This window comes from Trichomycterus rosablanca, chromosome 16 (assembly GCF_030014385.1).
Source record: "Trichomycterus rosablanca isolate fTriRos1 chromosome 16, fTriRos1.hap1, whole genome shotgun sequence".
Taxonomy (NCBI): domain Eukaryota; kingdom Metazoa; phylum Chordata; class Actinopteri; order Siluriformes; family Trichomycteridae; genus Trichomycterus; species Trichomycterus rosablanca.
Genome location: NC_086003.1, coordinates 22,010,392 through 22,038,244, shown reverse-complemented (window position 1 = coordinate 22,038,244; position 27,853 = coordinate 22,010,392). Strand labels below are relative to the sequence as shown.

General features: G+C 40.5%; 1 protein-coding gene across 2 annotated transcripts in view; it reads left to right on the top strand.

Moving 5' to 3' along the window:
* The window catches only part of slc8a4a (solute carrier family 8 member 4a), a 95,400-nt gene that overhangs the window by 62,137 nt on the left and 5,410 nt on the right, over nt 1–27,853 (top strand). For both annotated transcript variants that reach the window (XM_063010998.1, XM_063010999.1), the window contains one exon: nt 27,416–27,522. In XM_063010998.1, coding sequence (XP_062867068.1) covers nt 27,416–27,522 — 107 coding nt within the window. The remainder of the gene's footprint in view (nt 1–27,415; nt 27,523–27,853) is intronic.

The following is a 27,853-nucleotide window of genomic DNA, read 5'->3' as shown; positions in this document are numbered from 1 at the left end:
GGACCATGCCCAACTGGTGGTGGTGCAAGCGACCTGTGTGCTCGCTCAATATCAAACTAAGTATCCGGTGGAAAATCTAGCCGCTTTGGTAGCATTAAAGATAAAAATTTGGCCAGGGGTTCGGATCCCTCTGCGTTTTCGGAAAGGCCGATTGTTTTAACGTTTTTCCGTCGACCCCTATTCTCTAAATCGTCAAGCTTGGCTTGTAGCTGTTGAAGATTATTTTCCACAGAACTCAGCTTAGTAGCGTGTGCACACGAGGAGTCCTCTGTAGCGGAGATCCTATTTTCCGCCTGAGATAAGCGAGATTCGTTTGAGGCCACTTTCTCCGATAAGTCCACCAAACAGGTTTGCAGCGAGGAAAGAGTGGATGCCATAGTGTCCAAACGTCCGTCAATCACATCCAAACGGTTGTCAATAGACCCCAATCGTGAACCGACTGCTCGAATTTCAGTCAAAACCGCTTCACCCTGCGATAGCGGTGACGGCGTTGTTTCTTCTTGTTCGGCAGCTTTCTTTTTCGTACTTCTCTGGGGTCGGGAAGATGTGAACAATGGAAAATCCCACGTCTCTTGACCCTCAGACATCTTAAATGTTTCTTGAGATCAGAAATGAATATTAAAAATAATTATAACGGAGATAGAACCAAAAATAAAAAAGAACTGGAGCGGAGCACGAGTTCAAGCGGCCATTTCGTAGCGGGTCACGTGACACCCCACCAGCGCATTACATTTGAAACCAAAAACAATCCAGGCAATTGAAGGTTAAGGGTTTTGATGCTTCATTTTTCGAAAAAGTCTAGCCTCAGTAGTGGGGGCTTGCATGTTAGACTGCTGCTTTACTGGAGCACCAGTAACTTTTAGTAACTTTTAACTACAACTTTTAGAAGTGCTTTACCAGAGTGCATGTTATTCCTGACACATTTAATAATAATTTGCAATTCCTATGAAATAATATCGAAGCGGAGAGGAAAGGTGTTAAGGGCTGTGTTCTAAATATGAAACTACATACTAAAGAGATTTTTAAATGCGTTATACACCGATCAGCCATAACATTAAAACCACCTCCTTGTTTCTACACTTACTGTCCATTTTATCAGCTCCACTTACCATATAGAAGCACTTTGTAGTTCTACAATCACTGACTGTAGTCCATACTTTTTTTCAGTGGTCACAGGACGCTACCCACGGGGTGCTGTTGGCTGGATATTTTTGGTTGGTGGACTATTCTCAGTCCAGCAGTGACAGTGAGGTGTTTAAAAACTCCATCAGCATTTCTGTGTCTGATCCACTCATACCAGCACAACACACACTAACACACCACCACCATGTCAGTGTTACTGCAGTGCTGAGAATGATCCACCACCTAAATAATACCTGCTCTGTGGTGGTCCTGTGGGGGTCCTGACCATTGAAGAACAGGGTGAAAGCAGGCTAAAAAAGTATGTAGAGAAACAGATGGACTACAGTCAGTAATTGTAGAACTACAAAGTGCTCCTATATGGTAAGTGGAGCTGATAAAATGGACAAGGGAGTGGTTTTAATGTTATGGCTGATCAGTGTAGATTGCTCTTTTAGTTAAAGCAGGCTCTCTTGAGAGGGGGTGCATGTTATGGCATAGATACAGAATTTGGCATAACATTAATGTCGTGGGGAACATGCTGAGATCTACCGGTGCATATGCTTTGTGCACCAAGCCAGCCTAAGCAGGAAATATCTGAGGATGTGACTGGTTTTTCAGTTTCTAACAGAGGATTAACAGAACTCATTTTTCTGGGAGTCACTTGAGCTTGAAAATGTTTTAAATCTCTACCTATGTGTACCCATACCTGTGACAGAAATAGACACCCATCCATCCACCCACAGACCATTAAAGTGAAAATGTAAAAGAGTGCAGAGGAGGGTGGATACAGTATAACACAGTCTAAATCTTTATTCATGCGTTCAGGCGTGGGCTAATGCTATGCAGCGTTTAGTAAACTTTCTCTTGCTGGATGTAGCTTGCTGACTGAACAGACGGTAAAAGGACAGTACACCTCATGCAGACACAAAGACAACCACAATGCACCAAACACATGCTGATAAACAAAACAAAGCAGCCCTGTGATGTGTGCTTTTCACTGAGGTTTTTCGATTTGCTGCTGTTTCTGTGTTGTTTTATTTATTTACCACTGTTGGTTTTCCCCCATGGCTAACTCTACATGCCCAGTGCACATAAACATGTGGCGTTAAAATTAAGCGTTGTGCAGCACCGCTCCGACACAGCTCACAGCAGCTCATAATGAGAAACCGGGGACTAATGTTGCATCTGAGGTTGCCTCTGGTTTTACTTCAAACTGTGGCCGAATTCTTAACCACACAAACTTCTGTGTACTAATTATTAAACTAGGTGTAATAGCAAGGTGCAAAAGATGTGCACTTTGAACAATGGGCGAAATAATATAAACATGATCAGCCATAATATTAAAACCACCTCCTTGTTTCTACACTCACTGTCCATTTTATCAGCTCCACTTACCATATAGAAGCACTTTGTATTTCTGACTGTAGACTGTACTGACTGTAGTCCATCTGTTTCTTTACATACTTTTTAACCTGCTTTCACCCTGTTCTTCAATGGTCAGGACCCCCACAGGACCACCACAGAGCAGGTATTATTTAGGTGGGGGATGATTCTCAGCACTTCAGTGGCACTGACATGGTGGTGGTGTGTTAGTGTGTATTGTGCTGGTATGAGTGGATCAGACACAGCAGCGCTGCTGGAGTTTTTAAATACTGTGTCCACTCGCTGTCCACTCTATTAGACACTCCTACCTACTGTAGCTGTTCACCTTGTAGATGTAAAGTCAGAGACAATCGCTCATCTATTGCTGCTGTTTGAGTTGCTGCTGTCATCAGTGGTCACAGGACGCCACCTACGGGGCTCTGTTGGCTGGATATTCCAGCAGTGACAGTGAGGTGTTTAAAAACTCCATCAACATTGCTGTGTCTTATTTCCTCATACCAGCACAACACACACTAACACACCACCACCACGTCAGGGCTGAGAATGACCCACCACCCAAATAATATCTACTCTGTAGTGGTAATGGTAGAGTCCTGACCATTGAGGAACAGCATGAAAGGGGGCTTACAAAGCATGCAGAGAAACAGATGGACTACAGTCAGTAATTGTAGAACTACAAAGTGCTTCTATATGGTAAGTGAAGCTGATAAAATGGACAATGTGTGTAGAAACAAGGAGGTGGTTTTAATGTTATGGCTTATCGGTGTGTGTGTATATATATATATATTATATACTGTATATTAAGGGCCTTGCTCAGGCTCCCAGCAGCTGCGATTACCTACATGGGTGCTATGACTATAAAAAGATTAGGGACCACTGGTATGGAAGAATTGTCATTCTGGAATATGGACACAGTGTTCACACCATAGGGTGCACCTGGCCCCTTAAAATTGACTAATTTTTGTTGGCTCACATACAACTTTATGAAGCAATCAAGGACTTAATGTTTTCCATGAGATGGCTGCCCATACATTTTTCATTAGCCATTACTAGAGAGTACATTCTGTGAGGAATGCAAGAAGTGTTTTTTTCTCTCTCTTTCAAATCCCTCTCACAGTTTCTTTTGCAGCTTGCCTTGTTTATCTTGGGTTTTCAGGTTACACTCAGCCAATTGCATGCATTTCTGTAGTCCTCAGATTACCAACCAAAACGTGATTAAGGTAGCGAAATGGGTCTTTAAGTTCAATCCTTGTTAAGCAATGTACTGGTGAAATGCTGCCAGAGTTGAAGAAGCAGTACTCTTGGTTTGAATGTGTAAGGGAAGATGTGCTCAAGGCACACAGTAAAATGTGCAGTATACAATTTTCTATGGCTCATGGAGTGTGACATCAGGCAGCATGCTTCAGGAGGAAAGCGTGCTAATAACAAAAGACAACAGAACACTCAGAGAAGATTGGCCCAGTTTTTTACTACCTCTGGCATCATCTTATGCTGATCTGAACGTTCAGCGTGAACTCTGTTCAGTTAAATTCCATTTTTATTTATTGATTTCACAATGATTGATTTTAATTTAAATTATTTAAAAATATATAATAATTCTGATTACTAATATTTTACTTGTAAATGATTGGCCTGATGCAATTCTTACTTTTCATTGTTATTTGAGGTAATTAATGCTGCTCCTGCTTTTGTAAAATCAGCAATGAATACTTTAATAACAGCATTACTTTCTACATTTCCCCTCATTCTATAATCATTTTAATTAACATAAATCATGTTCACAAAAACAGTTAAATAAAACACAAAGCATTTTGTGAAGGAAAGATGAAGAATTTAGCAAGATAGAAATTGGTCAGGGTCGTGGCAAGCTCTGTTTCAACCGAAAACACTTGGCAAGAGTACCATGGAAAGGGTGCCAATCTATTGCAGGGATTTGGCTATCTATCCGACCACCATAGTCAGTCATGTCTGTGTAGATTTCCACTCTGCCGATAGCACTGCTGACATTCCAACTTGGATTTCATTGGTGGTTGGCTTGCGTTATAGGCCGCTGCGTCACCGGAGCGCCAAGCTTCAATATCAGTGCTGAACAAAGTACTGCAGCTAGTAGCAACTAGGACTAGAAGGACAGTGCGATGAACAATTGTGACAATATAATTTAAGCAAGGGTGCACAGGTGGTGTAGCGCTAAATTGCGCTAACTCACTGCCACCGGGATCCAGGGTTCGACATTGGCCAGTTGGGCATCTACATATAGACATAGACGGGTGGCACGGTGGCTAAGTAGGTAGCACTGTCGCCTCACAGCAAGAAGGTCTTGGGTTTGATCCCCGCTCTGGGTCCTTTCTGTGTGGAGTTTGCATGTTGTCCACGTGGGTGTCCTCCGGGAGCTCCGGTTTCCTCCCACGGTCCAAAAACATGCAAGTGAGTTGAATTGGAGACACAAAATTGTCCATGACTGTGTTTGATATAACCTTGTGTGAACTAATGAACCTTGTGTAATGAGTAACTACCGTTTCTGTCATGAATGTAACCAAAGTGTAAAACATGACGTTAAAATCCTAATAAACATAAACAACATATAGACATAGACATGATTTGCTCTGTTTGGGAGGGGATGGCCTAGTCCCTGCATTGGATTGGCATCCTGTCTGAGGTGTGTTACTGCATAGTGCACAGTGATTTTGGGGAAACCAGACCCACCACACCACAGTGATGTACCCAGTTCTGTGACTAGTTGTCCATTAATAGTTCTTAATGGATTATTCTATCTGAGAACATTGGTTAAGTTGGAGCATTCATCTGCTGTGGTTCTTTAATTTTTGTGACCCTTTGAAGCTTAGATGAATTAGAAAAAGTAATCCAGATGAATGTAAACTGTACCTATATTATCTATAAAAATCTGCTGTTTACAAACCCTATTTCTGGAAAGTATTTGGGATGTTTTTTAAAAAGTAATAAATACAAGAATCAATGCACCAATGGCAGTTGTAGCCTAGCGGTTAAGGTACTGGACTAGTGATCCAAAGGTCGCTGGTTCAAGCACCATCACTGCCAGGTTGCCACTGTTGGACCCTTGAGCAAGGCCCTTAACCCTCAATTACTTAGACAGTATACTGTCACAGTACTGTGAGTTGTTTTGGATAAAAGCGTCTGCTAAATGCTGAAAATGTAAATGATTTGACCAATTGTTTAAACATTTGTTTAACTGAGAAAGGACGAATAAATTATTGTAATATTTTGGCTGACCGACTGGATTGTAGTATAAACCAATTTTGAATTCGAGGCAAGTTACAAAAACTTAAATACAGATTGTTCTTCTCTTCTACCCATGGGGCCCTCTGACAAGCTGATGGATAGACACTAGAAGACGTGAACAGCAGTGTGAACTTTAATGCAATCTGTGTAATGAAAATCACTTGCTGCTGGGCACACAGACTGCATTCAGGCCTGGATTGAATTCTCTACATAGAATATTTTATAATATAGGAGAATATTAAGGCATGTGAACAATGTCTTGATGTGATATGTTGTGATTGGTTACAGTCAATTTCTCTCTGTCTTTCTATGATAAAGAATGTAAAGGTAAATGTACTTAAAGGTACTCTGTTCTTGACAGTATTCTCAGTGTTATTGGATTTAAAATTGCTTGTGTGTTCTCCTCCAGACACACTTCTGGTCATTATGGTCAAATTACTTCCCAATATCTTTCCAAACTGAGTGCAGTCGCACTAGCTTTATTTACACTGATCAGCCATAACATTAAAACCACCTCCTTGTTTCTACACTCACTGTCCATTTTATCAGCTCCACTTACCACATAGAATCACTTTGTAGTTCTACAATTACTGACTGTAGTCCATCTGTTTCTCTGCATGCTTTGTTAGCCCCCTTTCATGCTGTTCTTCAATGGTCAGGACTCTCCCAGGACCACTACAGAGTAGGTATTATTTGGGGGGGTGGATCATTCTCAGCACTGCAGTGACACTGACATGGTGGTGGTGTGTTAGTGTGTGTCGTGCTGGTATGAGTGAATAAAACACAGCAGCACTGATGGAGTTTTTAAACACCTCACTGTCACTGCTGGACTGAGAATAAGCAGTGATCCACCACCTAAATAATACCTGCTCTGTGGTGGTCCGAACAGGTAAGAGCAGGTTAAAAAGGTATGTAGAGAAATAGATAGACTACAGGCAGTAATTGTAGAACTACAAAGTGCTTCTATATTGTAAGTGGAGCTGATGAAATGGACAGCGAGTGTAGAAACAAGAAGGTGGTTTAATGTAATGGCTGATCAGTGTATATGGGCACAAAGAAGTCACCAGTTGTAGTAAATGATCATTATAAACTAGGAATTAAAAGGTTATGTCAATAAGGTAAATTATATTTTACTATTTACATTACCAAATGAAATGACCAAAATCTCACCTGAATATGTATTTTTTTGATCCAGCCAATCCCGTAAGTTATTTTTTTTTTATGTATATAAAACCCACAAAACAACCACGGAAAGGCATTCCATAAGATTTTATCTGTGGGAATTTGTGCTTTTTTAGTCAAAACAGAATTTGTGTGCTGGTGAAGGCCATTTAAAATTTTCTGCAACCATGTCTTTACATATACAACATTTAGCAGATGCTTTTATCCAATCAGCGCACAGTTGTAACTGAATACAGTGCAAGCAATTGAGGGTTAATGGCTTCACGCTGGGTCCCAACAGGGGCAAATTTGTGGTGGTGGGACTTGAACCAGCATCCTCTTTATCAATAGTACTAATAGTACCTTAAATGCTGAGTAACCAATCGATCCACCCTTTAAACATCTTTATTCGTGACATTTAGTTGCCCCTTTAATCCAAAGAGATTTTAATTGTGGCAAAATACAGTCCAGGGCTTCTGCCACCCCCACCTCTTTCCCAAACATAGCCAATCATGTCTTTAAAGATGCCCAGATGCTGACGTAATAGATTGCTTTGCCACCCAAGCTCTCCAAGTGAATCATACAGTACCTAAGTGAATTGGCTTAAATTGGTTGCCCTTCTTGACCAGGGACAAAGGGTACTGAAGAAGGAGTAGATTTTTCTAAACCTGTGTCATGTAAAACATTAATTCATTCATTCATTTTCATATTTTACTGCAGCTTTATCCCGGTAAGGGTCACAGTGTGTCAAGCTTTTTCTTAATCATTGGGTGCTATAACACACCCCAGCCACCTCTCCTTCAGACATAACCAGTCATGTCTGTATGTAGATGCCTGGCATCCATGCGGTAGTGGGATAGCATCTGCACCACCCAAGCACCCGCCATGAATGTTAGAAAATGAAACATCACAGCAACTTCTTGTTGCTACAGCTATAGTTTACAGTTACGATGCTGTATTTGCGTCTGGTGGAGAATGCCATCCTCACCTACAGTAAATTAATCCTACTTTCCTGGCCTCATTTGGAAACAGACAGTAGCACATTAGGTAGAGTATGGATAGTTCTGTATTGTACTGTAGGGGATCATGTAATGGAAAGGGGGCATTAAAGCACTTGTGTCGTTAGCATCTGTTCTTTCATTTTCTTTCTTTTATCTTCTCTCTCTCTTGGCTGGTGCTGGACCATGTGGTTTAAGTTAAACAATGAAGAACTACAGAGGTGTATGATCCCTGTGCAAGAAAGAAAAATTAATTATATTCTTCATTTTACCATACCTCAGATCTCTCTCTCAACCCTTTCATAATCTCAAGCCCACTCTGAAACTGATCCCCAAAGTATCATGCTCGACTCTCTCACAGTACCAAATTTTGTTGATGAAAAGATATTACTTGAAAACTGCTGCAGCGTGCTGGCCTTAAAATAAAAGCTCTATGTCTAAAGCTGGTACCCTAGCTAAAATACATGAGAATCCAATTAATATCAGTCAGAAAAGTGTAAACTCACAAGCACCTGAGGGATCCAGATGAGCTGGCTTTTTAATCTTTTTTAAAAGCCAAATAATTTTAGTATAAACCTTTTTTATTATTTTAACAATTCAGACTGACTTTGGGAGTTTTGTCTCATTGTCCTCCACCAACATATCCCTACTTTTCCTAACATAATACGGGGTGGCACGTGGGTAAGTGGGTAGCACTGTCGTCTCACAGCAAAAAGGTCCTGGGTTTGATCCCCAGATGGGGCGGTCCGGGTCCTTTCTGTGTGGAGTTTGCATGTTCTCCCCTTGTCTGTGTGTGTTTTTTCCGGGTGCTCCGGTTTCCTCCCACAGTTCATAGACATGCAACTGAGTTGAATTGGAGCCACTAAATTGTCCATGACTGTGTTTGATATGATCTTGTGAACTGATGAACCTTGTGTAACGAGTACCTACCATTTCTGTCATGAATGTAACCACAGTGTAAAACATGATGTTAAAATAAACAAACCGTTTTTTGATGAGATTCCTTTCTCTGTTCCTTTTGCATGCCGTGGACCGAGTAGCTGGCCCTGTTGTGACAATTGGTTCTCATTTTGATTATATCCCTTTTATGTCCACTCTCTCCATTACAGGCTGCAAATGTTTATTTTAGTTTATTTTCTTTTGATACTTTTTATTGGTTCCATTACTTTGGCCACCTCTTTTGTCCTTTCCCTTTTAATTGTGGCCACAGTATATTCTACCTTGGTTAAGTATTCTACAAATTGAGTTCTTTAATGTATTAATACCTCTGTAGTGGCATGCAGCCGCTGCATTATAGAAAAAAACAACAAATACATTGGGAGGAAACATTTCATTTTTTACCAGCGCTTTATCCTGGTCAGAGTCCTGGTGGGTCCTGAATCATTGAACGCAATGTAGTAGCACATCCAGGACAGGACACCAACCCATCACAGGGTCTCAGGCATTCTCTTGCTTAGACATAGCCAAACCAGCACACCACATTTTGTCAAATATGTTATTTTATTTTGATTTTAGATGTATTTCTTTTTTTTTTTTTTTTTACTGAATTACTATATTACATAAATGAGGTGGATGGCTAGGGCCCCCAAGTAGAATGTCGCTTATGGCCACCTTGTTTAATTCAAACATAACCAGAATAACCAGAAAGCTTTCAGTATGTCTCTGTATTTTTAAACTTACTGTAAACGGTAGAGCTGATTTACATGTACAAATATGACCAGTGAAGACTGAGAGTTCTGTGTGGTTAAACATTTTAAGGCATCCTATGTGTACTGTGCGCTTAATAAAGCAGAAGGTTTGCAGACTTGTGACTGTAAATCATGAGGGATAGATTTAGACAGCATGAGGAAAATCGGTTTCAAAGCAAGACTTAGAACAGGAGAAAGAAAAATTGGAGGCAAGGGAATTAATCTCCACTGAGATTTGGCTGACATAGCCAAACCTCTAAAAGATTGATCCTGCTTTTGTTGGTTATTTTTTACTGGTTTGAAAGTACAGAGAACAAATGCACAGAGACCGTCGTATGATTTATTTTATTATTTTATTTTACAGCAAAAAGCATTTCTGAGAAGGTCATAACAGTGTGTAACACTGCTTGTAAGTTCTGCTCTCATCTCACTCCTACAGAAAACCATAAATGACATCTATTTATTCAAAGATCGGAAAAATGGCTTTTAAAGGCTTGTTGGAAAATTTTACACAATTTCCCACTTACTTTAACTTTAGTTGATCATCCAAGAAGTTTGGTTTTGGACAGCTAAGTGTTCAGCTAAGGTCTTAAAGTTTACATAATAGTGTTGTTAATTTTTTTTTTTTGTTTATGCATTTTCTCCCCTTTTTAGCGCGTCCAATTGCCCGATTGCGTCATGCTTTCTCTCCACCAATGCCGATTCCTGCTCTGATTTAGGAGAACGAAGCTAACACACGCCCCCTCCGACACGTGGGCAGCAGTCGCATCTTGTCACCTACACTTTGACGAGTGCAGCTCAGCACTGTGTATGGAGAGACACACCCTGACAGCACTCTTTTCTCAGCTCTGTGCAGGCGCCATCAATCAGCCAGCAGAGGTCGTAATTGCATTAGGTATGACAGAGACCCTATCCGGCTTAATCCCACCCATATCTGAACATGTTCATGTGGCCGCTCAGCCCAGCTGGCAGGGAGAGCTGAGATTTGATACAATGTATTCGAGATCACGGCTTTGGTTCCAGCGTGTGTTTTTACCGCTGCGCCACCTGAGCGGCCGTTAATTTTTTTGTACATTAGATTAAAGAACATTTACCTCAGATTCTTGTTCAGTAATTCAAGTAACTCAAGCATCAAGGCTCTTCTCTGTACTGGCACCCAAGTGGAGTCTCTCGCCGTCTTCAAAAGACGATTAAAAACCCACTTCTTTACTAAGCACATAAGCTGACATGTACTTACTTAAAAAATAAATAAATTGCTTCTAACAGGGTTTTAGCAGATTTATATTCTTGGACTGTTGTCTACTTAAACTTGAGTAAGGTATTGTTTTATATGGAAGCACTTCAGTAAATGTATATTTAAGCAAATGTGCTACATTGAGAATGAGCTACATTTATGTAAAAAACTGGATTTGCAAGCTTTATAAATTGAAAGAAACCTTTTAGAATTAATTTTGGGAATCAAATTAAGTTCCAGAAAATTTACAGAAAATTTCCTTCACAAAATCAATGGTTTACTTCCCAACATGTTCAAGTCATTTGTTATCAAGCTAAAGTGAATTGCCATAGTAAAAAGTGCAAATGTAAATGACAGTTACCCTTTTTAATTCATTCTCTAGCACCGCTGGGGATGTAAACCCTAACTCCCAGCTGTAGTGGGCTAACATAATTACTACCCCCAACTTGTTTTTGTTATTAAAAAAATCTCAGTTCTGGCATCCGGCTGGGCTGGGCGGCTACATGAACAACGATTGGCTGTTCGTAGGGTGGGACAAGGGTTCCTCATAACTGGTGCGATTACGACCTCTGATGGTTTATTGATGGCGCCTGCACAGAGTTGGGGAATAATGCTAATCAGGGTGTGGCTCTCCGTGCACAAGGCTGATCCGCATATAAATTTGCCTCGTCAGGTGAAAAGATGCAGTCGGTACTGCACACGTGTCGGAGGGGGTGTGTGTAAGTTGCGAAGCTCCTCAATCAGCAGTGGAGGGTTGTATCGGTAGAGGTGAAGCATAACGCGATCAGGGTATTTGGATACGACTAGATTGGGGGGAAAATTAATGAAAAAGAGGGAAAAAAACATTGACATATAAAAAATTATTTTAAGCATAATGTTTTTGTTGTGGTCTTTCTCAAGTGTAAGGAAACATCAAAAGGAGAAAATTATACTTTTTTAAAATTTATTTTAAGAGTAACTTGTTAGCCTTATAGCTTAAGTTTAAAACAACAGAGGTAACGTCAAACACCAAACTCTTCTGTGCTATCTTTCTCAAAAAATGTATTCTTATTTACGACACCCCAAAACCAAACAGCAGCATCCAGCCAAAAACAACAGGTGTGCACCAGCGGTGTCTGGAAAGATTAGAGCCTAATGATCTAGATAAAATACTTGATTGATGATGCGAGAAGCCACTTTAATGACACCAACAATCGAACTGAGAAGAGCAGCAGAGGCTCTATGGAACAAATGGAGTGAATAGAGATGGAGGTAAGGCGATCATCTTGGCTTTTATTTAGACAGCAGTCTTGTGGGAATGGATCAGCTTCAAAGCATCAGTGTGAAAAACCAAACCACAGTAGGGAAGCATACTTCGACTCAACATCTAGTTTTCAGAACTGCAGAAAAGGCAGGGACAAGCAGAAATGAACGCTATGCGGACACTACAACACACCTTAGCAATGGGTGTGGCAGAATTAAATAACGCTATGCTACTCTTGTTAGAAGGGGTGTCTACATATTTGTAATAGGGCACAATTTTGTAAGGCTTTGACTTGGATTTGGGCTAGAATATTGAGATGAGCTTATTTTTAACCTACCTCCAATCCCATCCCTCTAAGCGTGAAATAAAACTCTAGTCTAAATGACTTCCTGAGCTTTAGCAGTTAGTGAGTCTCTCGTTAGTTTCTGGCGCTCGGTCTGAGCCACACACTGTTTGACAGCTCAGTTGAGTAATAACTTATTTATGTGCTAGATGGCAAGAGCAGAAATGCCTTATTTGCAGTCATTGTGGATTAATTATCACATATTAGCAGAGAGTAGCTTTCCTCCCAGCCAAATTTTCTGGTCTATTTAAAGCCTCCCTCACTGATCTGACTGGTCTTGGATCCCCTTGTACTCACGCTGTACTTGTTCTTGTTTCCCTCTATCCAGTTTTTAATGGACTTACTGTGTAGTGTTGCTATCATTCTCTGTTTCATCAGCTTCATTAGTAAATCATGAGAAGCAGATTGTCATCTCTAACAAGATCTGATGTTGGAAAATGCAAGTGTTTGTTATGAACATCACTGAAAATAAGAGTGTAAGTAAGTAAGTACATTTTATTTATAAAGCACTCTTAAAACAACTTACGTTGACCAAAGTGCTGTACATCGAACAAGCATACATAAGACAACATCATGGAAAGTAAAACCAAATAAAAATACCGAGTAAGAGGGAAAATAAAACAGATTAAAATAGACTAAACAATTATAATTACCACGGCTCCTCACTGTTCAAATGCCAGCTTATAAAGGTATGTTTTTAGGAGTGATTTAAAAACAGCAGCCGGTGCTTGTCGAATAGTATGAGGTAGTGTTCCATAGCCTCTGAGCATAAACTGCAAATGAACGATCACCTTTTAGCTTCAAACAAGCCCTAGGAACAGTCAACAGTCAAGTTCTGAGTGGCTGATCTCAAAGTGGTTGCTGGAGAAAGCATACCACTAAGATAAGCCGGGGCTTGACCATTAAGCGCTTTTTTGCCCATAAGGATGTATGGGAAACCTGTTAATGCGTTTCTTGTTCCTGTGTTACTGTATATATTTTAGGCTAATGTAAATTTTCAATAAAATAATGGACTTGTTTTTGGCACTTATCCAGTGACAATAACACAATATTAGGGCTGGCACTGATCTGATACTCTGTATCAGTATCGGTCCGATATTGGCCCAAATCACTTGATCGGATATCAGAAGGAAAAAAACGTGTAATCCGATCCGATACTGTTGCTTCATGTAAATAACACTTGATGTAAATAAGGCCATTGTTTGTGTGTAAAGCAAATAACACACAAACAGATTCCAGCAGAGCGCCGTTTATTGCCAGCTCACTCGGCAACTGCCATAACAAGGTGCATCTTGATGACATCATTAACATGTAACACTGATCTACAACTCATCTGCAACAGCCATTCAGAAATTAAAACACACTGATCTACTTCAACTTTTAGCATTTTAAAAAATCATCTACTACTGCCACATCTAAAAACACTGTTTAAACACAAGAAAAATCATCTACTACTGCCACATCTAAAAACACTGTTTAAACACAATAAAAATCACTTTATAAATGATAAATTGATCACCTGAGATAAAGAAAACTTTGTCCCGGCTTGGAGATATCTCACATCCTCAACGATTTATCCATTAGTGTTATGAAATAAAACAAACTACACCGTTTTCCGTTTAGCCACAGATGTCCTCTTCAAAATCCAGCAGGGTTTAATCATCTAAAAACGTGACAGAACTTTAACGGAAAATCTTAACTCTGCGACAATTCTAATTGGTCCATCGCGTTTGATTGACATCCACATCTTCCAATTGTGGACACTTTGGACGACACACCGTAAAGCGAGATGCGTCACGTGAACAACAGCTCGAACGTAAGTGAAACCAAACATGCTGCTAAATGTTCTGTGTGTAAAAGTTAAAATAAAAACAGCAGTTTTGCAGAAGTGTGATGTTGTAGGTTCTGTATTTATCCCTTTAGAATATTTGTTTCACAGTCTGAGCATTGTTATTTAGATAGCTAGTTGTAACCATGGTGCATCGAGAAGTTTAGTGTTCCTATGTTGTTCTTTTAATACATTAAAAGACATTAATGGTTTTTTTAATGATAAGCGTTTTAGACTCTCTGGGAAAAGCTGATTTCTTAGAACCCCGAACTGTAACACAAGTTTAAAAGTGAAACATGAGGAAAATCCAGCTAAACATAGATACACGTGGAGCTTTCAGAATAAATTTGACGGTTATTCCACACAAATGCAGATTCGTCTCTTATTCGCACTTTAATGATGTTTTACCACACCGCTCAAGGCAAGTGCTGAATACAGCAGTCGCACACACGTCGAGTTTAAGGGTACAAATTTCTTGATGAAGGGCGTTGAGTTTGCCCAGCACACAGTGGTGCACTGGTTCTGTTTAAAACTGCATTGTTTGATACATTGTTTGTAACTATGCTATCCTTAGTGGATTCATCATAATATTGAATACAGTTGGTTAACTTTCATGGAACTGATGCTAAGGTTTAAACAGGTATAACCAATGGTAGGTGTGGTAATTTGTGTACCTGCTACGCCACCATGCCATCATGGTCACCTTTCTTCATTCAAGTTTAGTAAAAAAATCATGAATACTGTGATATTGCTCAGTGTATCACTGTGTATCACCACTACTTAAGTGTGTGAAGTGTGAACAGAGGGTCAGCTGGTACATATTGAGCCCACCATTATAAACACGCTCCATTTAGCTCTGTTAGGCTTCCGATGATATGCAGTGACTCTCTACATTTTCCTTGTCAGTCAGAAGCTGATAATAAATGTCCTCTATCGGTTGGCAGCTTATTTTGTCTGTCTGTGCCTACTCGTTGCTCCTTTCTCGTCTCTCTGTCTCTACCAACCATAGTTCTGCGGTGTCTTCTGCTGTCTTTCTGATTGTCTCCTCACTGGCAGCTTTAATTCTCTTCAGCCTTCTGATATGTGCCTCAGCCTCCATCTGCATCTAAACATGTCACTCCAAAACTTCTTAGTTCTGCAGTATCATCAGCTCATCTGCTCTGATTCTTTATCCTGCCTTATGAATTTGTTATGAAGAATTGTGTGGGTGAGTAAGGGAGTGGGAAAAAAGAAAGTAGATGAGAAGGAAGAACACTGCAGTGGTATTCATGCTCCTTTTTTAATTGTCTCATTCTTTATTCTATGTATTTACTTGATTATATTCCTTCGTTTTTATTTCTTTATCCTCTGTTTCTCACTTTGAGTCATAATCTCCATCCTTTTTTTTCAGTGTGGGCTTACATGCTACTTGTTGCCATGCCAACCTGATCTTTTTTTCTTCTTGCCTGAATTATCCAGTGCTCTGCACCTTTGTGTAGTCATTGTTTGTGGTGCTGGAACATTTTCAGAAAAGTTTTTGTAAATTGCAATATAAACAAGAATATGTAATTTGTTTGCTTGACAGATTCTTTATTTAACTGATGGTGTACAAAATCATGCTAGTAAGCTACCAGCTTTCATGAAGACTGAACATAAGAACTGAAAACTGTCCGCTGTATTCATCAACTCACACTGCATAAATATACCTAAAAAAAAAAAACGAAAAAAAAAAAAAGTTTTTGTTCTTTTAGTCACAGATTGATGTTGTTAAAGGAATGTCTACTGCTGGTTTGGACAGTTTGGATAAGAGCTGATATCCATCTTTAAATTCTCTTTTATTGTTTATTGACATGAATAAATGGAACATTGTCTTGTATTGTCAGATGAATTATTACACAGAGAAAATTTCAGCAAAAAATACAATCCTGGTAACCTTTTGAGCCAATGACAGAGAGTAATTTTTATGCAAGGCCATCCATCATGGCCTGTGATCTGCCATCAGCATTTTTTCTTACTGAAATCAATCAGCACTCAGGTGGCACAGAGATATAATGTGCTAGTTCAGCATTGCTGAATTCCAATTTCTTTTTATATATATATATTTTTTTTTTTAATTTAGCACGTCCAATTTCGTCCCATCTATCATCCTCTCATTAGTGCGGATTCCTGCTCCTGATTGGGGCTGACAAGGCCGTTCCATGCCTCCTCCGAAACGTGCACAGCCAATCGACTGTCTTATCACCCACACTTGACGAGTGCAGCGTGGCAGAGTACTGTGCACGGAGGATCACACACTCCGCCACACCCCCTCCCGTCTCCATACAGGCGCCACCAACCAGCCAGCAGAGGGCGCAACTGCCCCGTTCCTGAAAGAGCATCCCCTACGGTCTCAAGTCCCGCCCCCCACCCGGACAACAGGCCAATCGTTTGTCCATAGCCGCCCAGCCTCGACCGTGAAGGCAGAGCTGGATTCGAAACGACGCTCCTTCGAAATCCAGCTCTGGTTGCAGCGCGTGTCTTTTTACCGCTGCGCCACCTGAGCGGCTCTGAATTCCAATTTCCAATCTCAGCTGTGCTATCGACTGGCTAGGTATCTACACAGACATGATTAGTTATGTTTGTCAGGAGGGATTGTAGAATGAATTCCTCATTACAATTGAAGGCATCTGCCCAGAGATTATGAATAATGGAGAGCAGTGCGTGACTTTCTATACACCATACAGCTCTCTGTTTCTCTACGAATGTGTCTCAGACAGATAAAAAGAAGCGTTTGGCAACTGCACACATGAGGGGGTTTGTTAGGTACGACCCTCCTTGATCAGGATGTAGTCCTGTAGCAGTGGAGGAAAGATACAACAGAAAAGCTGAACACGCCTAGATGGAGGGAGGTATGCAGATACATTTTGACTAGTGTTTAAAAAAAAGAAAAGAAATAAATGACCACAGTGTTAACAATGTTGATGTGAATGCAGCCTTGGACTTTTTTTATAGGGCCTTTAATTTTATTTCCTGGAGCTTATGACAGCTGGAGAAATTGTTAGCCCAGATGTGGACATTATTCCCAGCCTTGATAAATCAAAACATTCAGCAAATACACCAATTAGCCATAACATTAAAACCACCTCCTTGTTTCTACACACACTGTCCATTTTACCATCCACTTACCATATAGAAGCACTTTGTAGTTCTGCAATCACTGACTGTAGTCCATCTGTATCTCTGCATGCTTTGTTAACCTCCTTTCACTCTGTTCTTCAATGGTCAGGACCCCCACGGGACCACTACAGAGCAGGTATTATTTGGTTGGTGGATCATTCTCAGCACTGCAGTGACACTGACATGGTGGTGGTGTGTTAGTGTGTGTTGTGCTGGTATGAGTGGATCAGACACAGCAGCGCTGATGGAGTTTTTAAATACTGTGTCCACTCACTGTCTACTCTATTAGACACTCCTACCTAGTTGGTCCACCTTGTAGATGTAAAGTCAGAGACGATCGCTCATCTGTTGCTGCTGTTTGAGTTGGTCATCTTCTAGACCTTCATGAGTGCTCACAGGTCACTGCCCACGGGGTGCTGTTGGCTGGATACATTTTTGTTTGGTGGACTATTCTCAGTCCAGCAGGTACAGTGAGGTGTTTAAAAACTCCATCAGTGCTGCTGTGTCTTATCCACTCATTCCAGCACAACACACACTAACACACCACCACCATGTCATTGTCACTGCAGTGCTAAGAATGATCCACCACCCAAATAATACCTGCTCTGCGGGGGTCCTGACCATTGAAGAACAGGGTGAAAGCAGGTTAAAAAGTATGTAGGGAAAAATATAGACTACAGTCAGTAATTGTAGAACTTCAAAGTGCTTTTATATGGTAAGTGGAGCTGATAAAATGGACAGTGAGTGTAGAAACAAGGAGGTGGTTTTAATGTTATGGTTTATCTGTGTATGTGTTACTTTGTGAAGTCGGTGTTATTAGTGAGTTTGTGTGAGCCATTCAGAGTTGTTATTAGTGCTTGAAAATTAAATGGATTTGCAAGTCAGTCGGCATGTACCGGCATTATTTTGGTTCATGTCTATGCCTACACACAGATGAAAGCATGTGGGTGGTTAGCATTGCCTCGGTAAATAATAACGTCCATTATTACCTGAGGGCCACAGTGTAAAGTCGAGATACCTGTTTAATCAGCAGGCATAAATTTGCCTGTCTGCTTCTATTCTTAATAGCCTGTTTCCGCTTATTATCATCAGCTTCCTTTTTGAGCTTTGGATGGTAGCATCGAACACCTCCAGGCCCGGTTTTTCTCTCTAGTCACTTTTTATCATGCTTGCTGAAATGACTACATTTTCATAATAATAGTAGTAATATGTGCTATTCATACAGTGACTGTATGAATTTTGCATACATTTAATGACATAGAAACTTAAAATGACCCACGCTTAACCGGGGGCTGGTGGGGGGACTTGGAGGTAGCTCTGGCCTTGAAAGATAGGGGGAACCAAACAGGAGTGAAAGTTTGGTGCTAAAACAGCCGCAACTATGTCCAAAGCAGAGAACAAACAAACACACTGGGTCTGTTCGAAAACCTAGTGAGCTCTCTACATAGACGCATTTTACATCCTCCTCCACTCACTCCCAAGAACAAGGCTGTTCGAAATCTTAGATGCCTTAAAATGCTGCCTTATGAGGTGCCTTATTTTGAAGCTATAATCTGACTGAATAACGAGAGAGCATACAATGCATCCTTACCAGTGAAGGCAATCCTAGCATTCAATGCGGCGCAACTTTACTTACAGAAAATAACAAATATGGTGGACGAATGCGGAACAAGGAACAAAGTTCTTTTTAAATGTAAATAAATTCTCATTAATTTTTAATTTGTATAAAGGTGCACAAGTATCATTTATTTCCAAATTTGGGCTTGTCAGTGACAGTCACCATTTTTAGTAAACGGAGGCAGATGTTAGCTGGCATGTTAGCGGGTTGTGCTCCCTCAGCTCATTGGTTTGAATTGCCTAAGGCTAACTTTGATAGCTTAGTAAGCGCAAACTATGTTGATGTAAATTCGGTAATCGCTGTCTAAGTAGTGTGTCTGAATAATAACCTGACTTATAAGTCAATTACTTATTACTTAGAATGCTCTCTACTCTAGCCTAAAGACTTGTGACTTGACTCGGACTCTAGCCTAAAGACTCGTGACTTGACTCGGACTCTAGCCTAAAGACTCGTGACTTGACTCGGACTCTAGCCTAAAGACTCATGACTTGGCTCGGACTGTAGCCCAAAGACTCGTGACTTAGCCTAAAGACTCGTGACTTGACTCGGACTCTAGCCTAAAGACCTGTAACTTGACTTGGACGCTACCCTAAAGACTCATGACTTGGCTCGGACTGTAGCCCAAAGACTCGTGACTTGACTTGGACTCTAACCTAAAGACTCGTGAATTGACTCAGACTCTAGTCTACAGACTCGTGACTTGACTTGGACTCTAGCCCAAAGACTCGTGACTTGACTTGGACTCTAATCTAAGGACTCGTGACTTGACTGGGACTCTAACCTAAAGACTCGTGACTTGACTCAGACTCTAGTCTAAAGACTCGTGACTTGAACTCTAGCCTAAAGACTCATGACTTGACTTGGACTCTAGCCTAAAGACTCGTGACTTTGACTCAGACTCTAGCCTAAAGACTCGTGACTTGACTCGGACTCTAGCCTAAAGACTCGTGACTTGACTCGGACTCTAGCCTAAAGACTCGTGACTTGACTCGGACTCTAGCCTAAAGACTCGTGACTTGACTCGGACTCTAGCCTAAAGACTCGTGACTTGACTCAGACTTGTATTTTGTGACTTGTGAACATCTCTGCTTTACATTACACAATATAACAGTAAAAACCAATTCACTTATTATTAGGATAGTGAAGGGGTGGTCGGGCTTAGACAGAGTTTTAGCCATGTAGTGCTTGCTGACTACACAAACACAAAACCAACCTATAAAGAACAGAAGAAAACAAACAACATTGTAAAGTTCTGAGAGAATTGTTCGATTGGAAACAACTCCCATTTTCAGTAAGCTAAATTTTTACAGTCCTTGTGGATTGGAGCTAAAACTCCAAGGCGCACCATACAGTATAAAAATGATATTAATGTTATCGCTGGAACACGGTCCAGAGAAGTGTAAAATAGAGGAAGGAACGAAGAGAAAAAAGGGGGCGTTCGGGAAAGTAAGGAGGTGCAGTCAGATGAGAAATGCAGTGGACTAATAAATGAGACACATGTTGTCGTGCATTTAATTACACGCGTCTGGCCAGGGGTGAGCGTCGAGCCAAGAAAGGACAAAGAAAAGATTAGGAGTTAACATCCATGTGTAGGGTTTCATTTAGAAAAACCAGACGGTGAAATGCGTGTGCGTTTGTTCATTTACACAGAGTTCCTTTTTTTGTTGCATGTGTGCCTGTCGCTTTTAATTATTCATGGGCTTTAATTATCAATGTCCCTATTCACAGCCCTCTGTGGCTCTTCCTCCTCTCTTTCATCCTCCCTATCCTACATTTTTAAAAGGAAAAGAAGCAAGACCATTTCGTATTTTCACTTTAGCATGTCTAATCCCTTTTTTAATGTTAGATGTGATGCCGATATCAAAGATCTCTGGATGGACAATATCTGGCTATTTGTTCATTCTTGACGCTGGGCGCAGGGCAGGAATACCCCGTATAGGGTGCCAATCTATCACCAGGCTTCAGCCACCTCCTCCACCCCAAGATTGCAGTCATGTCTGTGAATGGCTGATAGCACCAGTCATATTCGACCACAGATCTCAACAGTGGTGGGCTAGCATAACAGACCGTTGTCCCACCAGAGCACCCCTCACTAATACTGGGATGATTAATTTACAGTAATTTACATCTTTAAATTAAAAAAAAAAATGGCAGTACTGTTATATTCATGTATTCACACATTGATGTGTGTGTTGTGTGTGTTTACATTAATAATAACACATTATCTTGTATCATTAATTGCACTCACTGAACCCTCCTTTCACTCTCTCATCCCCATGGACCGCTCTCTATCGGCACACTGCTGAAATAATACATGAGCAGTGTTCAAACAGGCAGCTTTGAGCATGCTCAGTGGGTTGCCTCTCAGCTGGATGCTTTCAATGAGGCTTCCCTTTTCATTCTTTACACCATTCTGTCTCTCATTCTCAGCTTTTTATCTCCTGCAGTAAACACAGCACTCAGCTATATATTCACCTAGTGCATTGAGTCAGAGTTTATCAGCCATCACACTCCATGCATATCACCCCAAAACAGCCACTAAAAACACAGCTGTAGCCATGTGTTGGCATGTCTGCCTCCCAGACTGTGCTGAGTAGTTTGTCATGATGGGTTTTAAAAAGTGGACAGCAGCAGCTCAATGGCAAAGCAGAATCAGTCCAGTATCAAAAACAGTCATGTCCTTTTTATATTTGATGTGATAAAAAAATTGAAGATTTCTGGATTGGCAATACCTGTATTTATTCATTCATTTTACTAACTGCTCAATCTTGACTAAGGTCACATCCTGCGTAACTACTTGGAAACACATCCCAGACAGGGTACCAGTCCATCACGTGGGAAACAACACACATACCCATTCATTCACTCCTTTACAAATCCACTTACTAAATTATTCACTCACTCACTTACACCAAGATACAGTTTTCTCCCCTTTTTCTCCCGACTTTTAGTGCATCCAATTACCCGATTGCACTCTCCACTAATGCTGATCCCCCACTCTGATTGAGGAGAACAAAGCTAACCCACGCCCCCTCCGACACTGGGCAGCAGTCGTAAGCATTTTTTCACCTGCACTAGGCGAGTGCTAATGCGGATCAGCCCTGTGTAAGGAGAGACACACCCTGATCAATGCACTCCTTCCCCGCCCCTGTGCAGGCGCCATCAATCAGCCAGCAGAGGTCGCAGCCACATCAGCTATGAGGAGACCCTATCTGGCTTACTACTACCCCACCCCTATATAAACAACAGGCCAATTGTTGTTCAATACAATGTATTCGAGATCCCAGCTCCGGTGTGCTAGCGTGTGTTTTACCACTGCGCCACCTGATGGGCGTATTTATTTAATTTTAAATGAACAATGAACAGTCACTTAGTTCAGCGCTCGGCTTGAGAAGTGCGGTAATACGTCATCAAAGTGCGCATATGAGACGAATAGTCCACATGTATCTGTGTTTAGCTGGATTTTCCTCACTGTTTCACTTTTAAACTTGTGTTACAGCTCAGGGTTCTGAGAAATTGTAAGAGTCAGCTTTTTATTCCAGTGTTTTATATTATTTGTGTTATTTTTAGTTTATAAGTGTCAAAAACAACCCCATTATTTTACATAAATAAAATATATGTACGTCCACAGGACCATGGAACGCATTAACAGGTTTCCCAGACATCCTTATGGGAAAAAATACCTTGAAACTCAATGCCTTTTAAACTCAACGCCACTCCCAGAACCAATTGATGTTGAGTTTCAAGGTACCACTGTACATTTTTGGGTAGTCAGTTCACCTCATGTGTATTTTTTGAGATGTGAAAGAAAACTGAAGTACTCAGAGGAAACCCACAATGAAATGACCTACTAACAGTAACTTGAGGTCAAACCAAGGCAATGTAAGTTGGTGGTGACCAGCCTTTGAATTTGATACATGCAGAAATTATCCACAGTAGCAGCTCACTAGTAGACCTGTCCCAGGGACCGGGTAAACTGCTGCTTGATTAGATTGGCTGTGGTACCGCATTGTCTGCAAGTGCTAATGTGCTAGGAAATTACCCAGTTGCATCATGTAGGGGAATTGATTTTTAATGTCAAGCTGTCAATGCTATGAAAATGTGCTACATTACCCAAAGGTTTAGTTTCTCAACCTACCATCTTTTATTCATGTCTTTATCATTTTCCACTTCTCTCTTCTTTCTTAAATTAGTGCACGGCAGATAAGGTGTCTTATTCTTCTATCAGATTTAAAGTAAAACATTTTAAACTCAGAAAAAACTTTGTCCTAAAGAATAAGATTAGTCATTAAAATGCTTTGTTACTCCAGCTGTAACAACTAAATATTTTTGCATTTATTATATGTATTTGCCTGGACAAAATAACAGAAACATATACCAGTGTATTATAAATACATAATAGGGTATAAAAACCTAATAGGGCTACAAATTACTAATATTTCTGTTAATACTCTTTATAGTTACAGTTGCTTTTAGGGTCTGGTATAGAGTGCTGTCACAGCCACCCCGTCAGAAACCTCTCCTACTTTTATGGGAATTCTTGTGCAATTGTAAACAAATAGCACATTAGATACAGTACATATCATTCTGGTTTTGGGTGAGCACTGTATTGTACTGTAGGGTACCTGCAATGCAAATGAGGCATAAGTGAATATCCTGTAGTGCCATCCATCCCTGTCAATGAGCGTCCACTTGTGACCACTGTTAATATTTGCTTTATTTTTTAAATACCAAATATTTTTTCATTTACATTTACATTTTCGGAATTTAGCAGATGCTCTTATCCAGAGCGACTTACAGAAGTGCTTCCATAGTAAACATTAAGTAGACAACAGTCCAAGAACACAAATCTGCTGAAACCCTGTTAGAACCAAGGTTAGTGTTTAGTTTTTTTAATAAATGAATAAGAGTGTGAGTAAGTAAGTAAGTACTAGTCAGCTTAAATGCTTAGTAAATAGGTGAGTTTTTAATCATTTTTTAAAGATAGCAGGAGACTCAGATGTTCGGACTGACAAGGAAAGCTCGTTCCACCATTTGGGTGCAAGTACAGAGAAGAGCCTTGATGCTCATCTTCCTCGAGCCCTGGGTGGAGGATCAAGTCGAGCAATGGCTTGGTGGTTGCATGGTACAGAGTGGGGTTTGATTATACCTCGAAGGTAGCTTGGGGCTGGTCCATTTTTGGCTTTGTAGGTGAGCATCAGTGTTTTAAACTGATTGCGTGCAGCTACAGGACGCACTTTTCACTTTTTTGTCAGTATTTGACCTCAGTATAACCTTCCATTTTTTGGGTGTTTTTTTGGCTTATGTGATTTTGTCATCTCACATTTCAGATGACAAATTGTCCAATCCAACAGAAGAATAATGAAATTTACTGCCATCTATTTAAATGAGCAATATTTATTGAGTTTTTCAGCCCTGCCTCATTGTAATGGAAAACCCGCTCAGTGTCAAAGGTGGCATATAAATCAAGCAGAATGGGAAATAAAAACATAACAGTTCTTGCATGATTTGTTGAGTGCTTCAGTAAGTACAGCAATTTCAGCAAAATGCCCAGTCTATTTAACTAGATTGATAGGTGTCCAAGCGATTGCTTCACAGTACTTGTTTCAAATTGGCCCATTTTAAGGCCTTAGGCTGAAAAGTGAGCAAAAAGACAGACTTGATCCAACTCAGTCTGTCAGTGAAAATTGCATCAGTGAAATAGCAAATGTAAGATCACTGGAGATCTCTTAGAGGAGTGTAATAGTGGGTCAGGCAGGTTTTTCTCAAACTGGGAAAAGTGAAATCAGTCAAGCTAGTGTAGGGGGATTTAGATTTTTTTATTATTATTCTGACTTTTCTATTTTGCCAGTCCAAATTGAATTTTCTACATTGTTTAATATTTGGTTGAATCAAAGAGTCTGCTTGGCAGGGATGATTAAAGAGAAAATTGGTTATGGTGGTGAGTTAAACAGGGGATGTGAAGGATGTAGTAATTTATGCTGGAATATACACCAATCAGCCATAACATTAAAACCACCTCCTTGTTTCTACACACTATGTGCATTTTATCAGCTCCCCTTTCATGCTGTTCCTCAATGGTCAGGACTCTCCCAGGACCACTAGAGAGTATTTATTATTTGGGTGGTGGATCATTCTCGGCACTGCAGTGACACTGACATGGTGGTGGTGTGTTAGTGTGTGTTGTGCTGGTATGAGTGGATCAGACACAGCAATGCTGATGGAGTTTTTAAACACCTCACTGTCACTGCTGGACTGAGTATAGTCCACCAACCAAAAATATATCCAGCCAACAGCATCCCGTGGGCAGCGTCCTGTGACCACTGATGAAGGTCTAGAAGATGACCAACTCACATCTACACATCTACTTTACATCTACAAGGTGGACCAACCAGGTAGGAATGTCTAATAGAGTGGACAGTGAGTGGACACGGTATTTAAAAACTCCAGCAGCACTGCTGTGTCTGATCCACTCATACCAGCACAACACACACTAACACCATCATGTCAGTGTCACTGCAGTGCTGAGAATGATCCAACACCTAAATAATACCTACTCTGTGGTGGTCCTGTGGGGCTCCTGACCATTGATGAACAGGGAAAAAGCAGGCTAAAAAAGTATGTAGAGAAATAGATGGACTACAGTCAGTAATTGTAGAACTACAAAGTGCTTCTATATGGTAAGTGGAGCTGATAAAATGGACAGTGAGTAGAAACAAGGAGGTGGTTTTAATGTTATGGCTGATCAGTGTAAATGTATATTTAAATATAAATTGTACTTCTGTGCTGGTCTGTGATGGAGAGTAAGGGAAAAAGATGATATACACTACACACTGGCAGGTTAATTGGCATCATCCGAGAGAACAAATGTGTAGCCAGTAGGTGATTAGAGCTGCACCACTTCTAGCAATATGGTCTCAGAAATTAGCCTAAAAAAGAAAAAAATGAAACGCATGCTTTTACATTATTCTTCTGTCAAACAGCAATTGAATAGCAAACAATGCTGCTTAATCAGGAGACAATTATACAAGCTGCTAATGTATGTTGATTTATCAGGATGTTGCAGGGAATAGTCCAAGTAAATTAGAATGTGACATATGAAGGCTGCTACACAATAAAATAATACTGAAGGCAGATATTGCACATATATTGCACATTGCTATAACACAAAGAAAAGAATTCCAGTGTTTTTTTTACTAACTTAATCGTATTTTGTCAGTATAAACACATTTAAATTTTGAGACCTACAACACATCCAAGTAAATTGGTAACAGATGAGGAGATCACTGCTGGAAGGATCCACGAATGGCTCAATCTTTAAAAGCAAATATGATTCATGGCTTACCACTTTATGCCAAACTTCATGAGAGAATATTTTGCAAGATGCAAGACAATGTAGGTCCTTTACCATTTACTATACATACTGTAAAAAGTGATTTTCCAAGAAATCTCATTCTGTTTAAGGCAACCAGATGACACTGCATGAGAAATCAGAATGATACTGTGATAACCGTAGCTATAAGGGAGTAATTTGAAAAACTGTTGTCACTCAACACAGTCTACCACTGCATTAACAGATGCAACCTGAAACTCTATTATGCAAGCAGAAAGCTATACATCAATCTATCTATTTCCTCGGCTGCTCCCGTTAGGGGTCGCCGGCGGATCGTGATCCACATTATTGATTTGGCACAGTTTTTTTACGCAGGATGCCCTTCCTCAAACAACCCTCCCATTTATCTGGGCTTGGGACCGGCACTACAATGCACTGGTTTATGCATCATAGCGGCTAGGTACCTATTAGCCTGGCTGCATGTTTTTGGACTGTGGGAGGAAACCGGAGCACCCGAGGATAACCCACGCAGACACGCGGAGAACATGCAAACTCCACACAGAAAGGACCCGGACCGCCCCACCTGGGGATCGAACCCAGGACCTTCTTACTGTGAGGTGACAGTGCTACCCACTTAGCCACCGTGCCGCCCAAAGCTATACATCAATACCATGCACAAATTCCCACAGACACACTTTAAAATGGGATGCTCAACAAGCTCATGGTCAGGCGTTCACATACTTTTGGCCATACAATGTCTTGACAGTTTAAGAATCTTCATGATTATGCAACTGTGGGTTTTTGTGACTGAATGATTAAATCACTTTACGCTCTTTGCTCATGTTGACAGCCTTTGTGTTTCTGACTGAACCTGGCAAGAGACCACTGTGCCAATTACTTTTTAATGGGTGTCAGGATGGTCAGACATAACCTAAGAACCAGTAAATACTGGAATGCCTTGAATTAAAAGGTGCTGAAACAAAGTTGATTATCCTAACATTGCCACTGGTTTGAATGGTATACATTTTATACTTATATGATCAATTTTACCTGCTTCTTTTTCTTTTTCAGGAAAATGCTTGAGGTGAAGATTATTGATGACGAGGAGTATGAAAAAAACAAGACTTTCACCATCCAGATTGGGGAGCCTGTGCTGCTGGAGATTGGACAGAAGCATGGTCAGCAAAAGTTTTCTTTTTGCTGATATTTTCTTAATTGAAAAGTTTATTGACACTGTGGGGATTTAGATATTACAAATAAAAAGTGTTTTTGTTTGTTTTGTCTTTCTTCTATATACACCGATCAGCCATAACATTAAAACCACCTCCTTGTTTCTGCACTCACTGCTCCACTTACCATATAGAAGCACTTTGTAGTTCTACAATTACTGACTGTAGTCCACCTGTTTCTCTGCATATTTTGTTAGCCCCCTTTCATGCTGTCCTTCAATGGTCAGGACCCCCACAGGACCACTACAGAGTAGGTATTATTTAGGTGATGATCATTCTC